Source organism: Cucumis sativus, chromosome 3 (assembly GCF_000004075.3).
Source record: "Cucumis sativus cultivar 9930 chromosome 3, Cucumber_9930_V3, whole genome shotgun sequence".
Classification (NCBI taxonomy): domain Eukaryota; kingdom Viridiplantae; phylum Streptophyta; class Magnoliopsida; order Cucurbitales; family Cucurbitaceae; genus Cucumis; species Cucumis sativus.
The window spans coordinates 18,122,387-18,129,954 of record NC_026657.2 but is presented as its reverse complement, the minus strand read 5'-3'; the positions used below and the strand labels follow the sequence as shown (position 1 = coordinate 18,129,954).

At 33.6% G+C, this 7,568-nt stretch overlaps 1 protein-coding gene across 1 annotated transcript; it reads left to right on the top strand.

The window, feature by feature from the left end:
• The first annotated feature begins 921 nt into the window (after positions 1 to 921).
• Positions 922 to 1,680, top strand: LOC116402418 (carboxypeptidase Y-like). The gene has a single exon (XM_031881665.1). The coding sequence runs from the start codon at positions 922 to 924 to the stop codon at positions 1,678 to 1,680; it is 759 nt and encodes a 252-aa protein (XP_031737525.1).
• The last annotated feature ends 5,888 nt before the right edge of the window (positions 1,681 to 7,568 follow it).

The window sequence follows — 7,568 nt, the reverse complement described above, 5'->3', positions numbered from 1 at the left end:
AATAAATTTCATTTTTTCAATATCAATAGAAGATGAGAGATTCAAGCCATAGACCTACGAGCGATAAAATTTACTTCTTTGTAGAGTATTGCTTGTTTCGATGGTTTTAAGACAACCATCAATAATTAATTCATACAATCTTTCTTTTTTCCTTTTTCCTTTGTTTCTTTTTTTTTTTTTTTTTTGATTAAAAGTTCCCAAAAATTTACTTTTTACTTTTAAAATTGTTTTTAGGACAAATTGGAGAGGCGGAGGAATTGGACGATGGATTTTTTAGTTCTCAAAATGCACTGATATCCATTGACATAAACTGTTATAACTACCATCATTAACTAAGATTTTGTGTTTTTTTTTACAGAAGGTTATTGTTGGAAGATTTATGGTAATACGAGCATATGAAATTATTTTTTTCACGGATAACTTCTTTTTGTTATTCTCATTTAATTTCTCTAAGTAGTAATTAAATTCTCTTAAGCACGATATTGGATGTTTTTAGATGAAAGTTAAGATTGTTGAGTTTTAGGCATTAAAATGGACCACTAAAACTGCTTGGGTATAACTTTATCAATTTCAATTTTATTGAGTTGCGTACCGATTATGATTAAACTATAATTCTTGTTTTGGCCCACAAAGCCATCTTATATAAACCCTTCGTTCCTCCATCCATTTCCACAAGATTAATCTTCTATTCTCCATTTTCTAGTGACCAATATGGAGAAAACACAAAGAATTTATCTTCTTTTTCTATCGCTTTTATCCATAGCCACAATGTCACATTGTCGTGGTACGTATACAAGAATATTATTTTCCGTTTGTATATATACATATACATATATCACGTATGCATGTATTCTAATTCTTTGTTTGTGTATTTACAGTGTTGCTTCATGTTGACCACAATCTGATGTTGGCGGACCTCAAATGGTCATTCCACCCCTCCGCCACACCATCATCTTGATTCCGATGTTGGTGGCCCTCAAATGGTCATCCCACCACCTCCACCGCACAAACATCCACAATCTGATGTTGGCGGCCTCAACTGGTCATCCCACCCCTCCTCCACACCATCATCTTGATTCTGACATAGGTGGCCTGCAAATGATCATTCCACTCCCTCCACCACACCATCATTTTGATTCAGACGTTGGTGGACCACAGATGGTCATTCCACCACCTCCACCACACCATCATCTTGATTCCGATGTTGGCGGCCCTCAAATGGTTATCCCTCCTCCTCCACCGCACAAGCTTCCACAATCCGATATTGGTGGCCCTCAATTGGTCATTCCACCCCCTCCACCACACCATCATCTTAATTCGGACGTTGGTGGCCCTCAAATGGTCATCCCACCACCTCCTCCGCACAAACAACCACAATCTGATGTTGGCGGTCCTCAAATGGTCATTCCACCCCCTCCTCCACACCATCATCTTGATTCTGATGTTGGTGGCCCTCAAATGGTCATTCCACCACCTCCTCCGCACAAACATCCACAATCTGATGTTGGCGGGCCTCAAATGGTCATTCCACCCCCTCCTCCACACCATCATCTTGATTCTGACATAGGTGGCCTGCAAATGATCATTCCACTCCCTCCACCACACCATCATTTTGATTCTGATGTTGGCGGCCCTCAAATGGTTATTCCCCCTCCTCCACCACATGACATTCACCTTTAAAATAGAACATCGTTGATAATCCCCCAATGGTCATCCCACCGCCTCCCCCTCTATTATGTTCCATCCACAAAGTAATGTTTAGTGATATCATAACGATAATCCCCTACCTCCTCTATAAAGCAACTTTTATTGCATCCAATTCGATCACAACTTTAGATGTCTGATTCATTTCTTGTCACTTCCCTTGAAGTATTGAGCATAATAAGCTAATAATAATAATAATAATACTTACTATTATAAATATTATATGTCCATGCATATATATAGTGTATTTAGAAACAAGCTTTCACTCCCCGTTCTAAAACTTCCCTCTTTAAAAAGATGCTGGTGTCAGCCTACTCGTTAAAACATGCTTTGAAAACGTAAGATTAATAACACACCCTTTTCAAGAGTAAAGTATAATAATGTTGACACACCTCCCATAAAATATGAGGGAACAACACCTGAAAATGTAGTAATTTCTACTTCTATAAAATTTGAAACGGAATTCAGATACTACATACAACTAGTGTCTCACCACACACATTCACATCGAATCAAAACTTCAAGTACAATATAAGGTGCAAACTACTTATTACATACATAAGTATTCAAACTAATTAGGGATCTTCCAAAACACAAGTCCACATTGTCTCTCTAGATGAGACTAACCACCCAGTGATGAATTACAAAAGTTTAAACTATACACACAAACAAAAAAAAAAAAAAAAGAAATTGAAGATCTACAAGAACGACTAAGCTGAAACAAAGCTTGGTCCTGGGTTGTTACTTGGGAAGGGAGAGAAAATATTGAAAAAATAAGCCGAATGCTTAGTGAGTAGCAAGTAATTTGATACAAATACACGTAAAAATATGCTTCATAAGATGTGTAAATACGCATCGATAAATAATGTATTAAATAAAACATTATAATCACATTTTCCCCAATCAACCAACCAACCAACCTGTAGCCAATCCGATCATGGAAAGACGTCTAAACATACGGCCAAGAGTAGCACGCACATGATCAAGGAATCATGCAGCCACAACTGGGTCACACATATTTAGTACCCGCCACAATAGTAACATCCATCTAATTCGACCACGATAGCATACTAAACACACGACCCAGAATAGCTCACATGTGATCCATAACCACAAGGAAACACGTGCCCAAACGGAGTCCACGCATTATTAGCTTACCACAGTAACAACATGAACCCGCTCCTTTGTGTAAAAAAGACACCCACCATGGGTTATAATAGGCCCGAAGCCATATCTCAATTCTCCCTCCATATCCTCACCTAGGCTCAGGTTCTCGGATCTTCGGTCACGACCTCTTTCAGCCCCAGAACCTCCTGACAACCATAGGTGACACTACGAAAATACATTTACGTAGCCTACGAGTAAAATCACCTTAGTACATTGGTTTTGTGGTTTGGAAACCAACCTTTACATTCCATTACCATAAACCAACATCTATAATTATGTTTCATACTTTTTCCAGCAATTTAAAGCTAAAACAGAGTTTTCTTAATAAACAAACCAAACGTCCTCATCGATAAAACCAAAGTAAACAATTTTCGTATCAAATGTTTGAAAGTAACCATTCATAGTAAAAAACAGAACTCGTTCTGCGAGGATTATACGCTTACCCCAATTTCGTTACTATAATTTAAGCTATTTATTTTATAAAGGCTTAAATTCTCATTTTCATCTTTAATTTATATCAAACCCTACATATTTTAATTTAGGCTAAAATTATACTTTTTGAACGCTTAGCTTCAACTTAAAAGTCTTAACACCATAAACAACCAACATAAATCAATCTTAGTGGTCTTTAATTCCATACTTTTCCAGTAAGTTTCAACTTTAGAAGGTTAAATTCAACTAGTCATAAGTTCTTCAATACTTAAATAGAAAATTATGTATTTTATATCAAACTCTTCATTTTGGAACCTTCTACAACTAAGTTGAAGAAATTGAAATGAGATTCCTGATAGGTTAACACACAATTCGATCGAAACACGATAAAGCAAACTCACATCTTTTTGCTTACTTTCAATTTTGATCCTGAAATTTAACCTACTTCTCGTCCTTTTTAGTTCCTGAATTCTTCATGAAAAAGCACTACAACAAAAATGGTCTACTACGACAGTTATTTTCTGTCGTGAACAAAATCTGTGATAGTTATTTACAGTCGTAGTATCCCCTGTTGTGGAAAGTCCTTCCATGACAGTTTGAAAATACTGTCACAATAATTTTTTTCATAACAGAAAATAAATGTTAATAATTACTATTTTATGACAACAAATAACTATCATATTTTATTTTAGACAACAAATAACTATTATCATTTGCATATTAACGACAGTTACAAAAATGTCCCGAATTCGTTCATTATGACATTTTTTATATTTCAAGAATATGTCAATCGTGATAGTTTTTTTAAAAATAAATATCATCTTTTTTATATTGACGACAGTTACAATAATGTAAGGAATTCGTATATTAGGACATTTTTCCTTGTCAAGGATCGGCCAATCATGACAGTTTTTATAAAATTAAATTGTCATTATTTTGATATTGACGACAGTAACAAAATGTCACAAATTCGTATATTATGACATTTTTTCCTTGTCAAGAAAAGTTAGATTAAGCTTATAAACACTACTTTCACTATGTGTAATTCACCAACTTCTTTTAATAAAGAAAACGTTTTCAAAAGGACAAAAAGCATGTCAAAAGTGAGAAAGCTAAATAGGTAGTTTTTACAAACTTCATTTGTGTTTCTTTTTTTTTTTTAATATGGCTTAGGATTCAGATGTATTTTCAAGGAAGGTGAAAAGTTCACCAAAAGTTGTGAGAAAATAAGAACAAAAGGTTATCAAACAGATATTAAATAAGGTACGTAATTTCCATATTAAATATCTCAGGTCTTCCTTGTCAATTTCAATGGTTGCACACCATAAACTAATTCACAATAATCCTTATTTTCACTTCACACAAACAACTTTATTTGGATACTGCTCAACAAAGCTGCAGTACAAGAACACTAACCAAAAGTGACAAATTCAATTTCCTATTTCAATGAAGTCAAGTTTCCAATTTTTGAGCAATGTAAATACTGAGATCAAAATAGAAAACAAACAAGATTGTCTTTTAATTCACATATGCCACTAAATGTCCCCTTATACATACCATTTTCTTCCTGAGTAGAAATCTGTGTCTTTAAATGCAACTGAAAAAACTGGATTTCCACCACCAGTTTTATCGGTTCATGATTAGATTTTGTGTATGGTTATAATTCTTCGTTCTGCAGAAATGCAACTTATTCACCAGAAAATCCTAGAAAAAAATGGCTTCGGCTGGCAATCCAACATGACTCACTAAAGTATTCATTATATCTTGGACTCTCTCAGCCATACCCACTCATCCATGTGTTCATTAACCAAGGTTCAATAACCAAGGAAAGATTTGACATGTATCTATCATCTTATCTCAGAAAATATGCAATTTATGTTTATTGTCTTATAAGATATTTAACTATTGAAGAGAAGAACTTACGTGAAGATTTTCCATGAGGCAGTGTTGTAATCATTCTCATGTCAAATGTTCAAGCCACCATTACTAGTATCATGTCTTCAGCAAAGATATAGAACAGTAATTGACCAGAGTAGTCCTTGCGTAATAATAGAGAATAGAACTCCACAATCATAGTAAACAAAAAACAAGAATTAAATAATAATGATCAATATTTTTCAATTAACATACTTGAATGCTATTTCAATTTAATTGCTCAACATAAAACAAAACAATATGGAAAAAAATAATAACAAAAACAAGAAACCAACTCTCTCCCTTTGAAATATGAGAAGGCAGCAAAGACATGGAAACAGTTAAAACTTGGATTTTAGTGCAACACGTTCATTTCACCATTTCCCATTTTCTTCTTTACTATGTTTGCTTGTTTCTTGGAAATTTTGATTTCTTCCTTTCAAACTCCAACATTTTCTTAATCCTTAAAATCGTTGTCAAACTGTTGTAGGTCACACTACCAAACTTTTTAGAGATTAATAAATATACAATTCAATTCAAATTTGGGTTCAAGCATTTTCTTTCACCAAAGCCCCAACATTGAAGTTCCAAATTCGGGTTGATAGTTCAAATAGATCTGAAAATTCAACCATGAAAAGTTAGTGAGTAAATACCAAACTCAAGGCAGGAAGTTTCTAATAATTACACTAGAATTGTACCAATAGGCTAACAATAATAACAAACCATTATTTAGACTGCATGAGTTGCAGCCAAATCCTTCCACTAGAGATTTGTGCAATTAAAGCAAATGGGTTGGATTCTAAAAGTCCATTTCCAGTTCAACAGTCAAAATATGCTTAAAACAAATTGTATAAAACAAAGCCACAGTCCACATCTCTCAGGCATATTCACAAACACCTTCCATACGCAAATGGTGGAGTTTACATATTACACTTGCTAAAAAGTATTTTTACATTTACGTATTACTCTTGCTAAAAAGTATTTTTAGTAAAATATAAAATAAAACATAAAATGTTTTACTTCTACCTTTTTGTTCTCCCGCAAAGTGAAAATAGCAAAAAAAAAAAAAAAAAAAAAAAAACCCCAAAATTTCAATAATAAAAAATGTAGAGAACATTTTATGATATTCTCAACATTAATAGATAAACAAACAATTTTCAAAAGAACATGTAATTAAAAATCAAAATAAAATGGAAAAACTTAAAATAAGAAAGAGTCTTGAGTATATAAAAGTAAGTACTAACCTTTATATAGCGAAGAAGTCGAAATGCCAAAAGTTAATTAATTTAAGAGTGTAAAGACAAAAATAAAGCAAAATTAACACCAATGCCAAAAATTAAGTATTCTAAAAATACTAAAATAGAAGGATTGAAGCAAAATTTGAAGTTAAAGAAATTCAATTAGACCCCACAAATTGCACTACAAGAAAAATGACATTCTATGACATTTGTATACAATCCAAATTAAAAGAAAACAAAAAAACTGTCACAAATTGTCAAAATGCCCATTTTTGGCGGGAAAAGATGGAAATTTTCGGATTGGCCAAATTTATGACAGTTTTTTAATGTCATAAATCTATGACATTTTTTAACTGCATTAAATAGTAATAATAAAATAAAATTTATTTGTTTTAAGTTAAAAGAATGGAAAGAAAGAAAGTAAAGGAAAGCCCCTAAATTTCGAAAACCCTCCCCCTCACTGCAATCTTTCTCAATCTCTCCACTGCCAGCGTCGGTGGCTTCTGCGACTGAGCGCTGACCAGCCAAACGCACCGCTACCACCTCTCATCGGCGTCTTCTCCCTCACTCTCAGGTTTTCTTTTCCCGTCACGCGTCCGTGGCTCCATTTCGACTTCATCCTATTTTTACATTAGATTCAGGTTTTGAAGGATTTTATCGTGTTGTCCAGCAAATGTTAATTACATTTTGGGGAATTTCCAGTAAGTATCAAAAAAAATTCTGTCCTTTCGAAATTCACTGCAAATTGCTGAAAATTAGGTTTTAATATCTGAAATTTCATTATGCCTAGGTTTGAATTGTGTTAAATTAAAGGTTTTAGAGAAGTTTTGGATAAAAAATAGGTTGGCAAATTTTTTAATGTTTGATGGGAATTCTCATTGCCTAAATCCCAAATTGCGAAATGGATGAAATTTTGATTTCCAATTCCACTTTGTCTTTGGTTGTTTGTTGAATGCAATTTACTCTCCAATGGCTTCATAACCCATCTCCTATATGTTGGATTCCATGCGAATGAGTCAATGTGATATATTGATGGTTCTTTTTATGAAAAACATCCCTCATAGTTTTGATTTTATAGGAGATATGTGTTTGTTTTGTCTACCATCATATTCA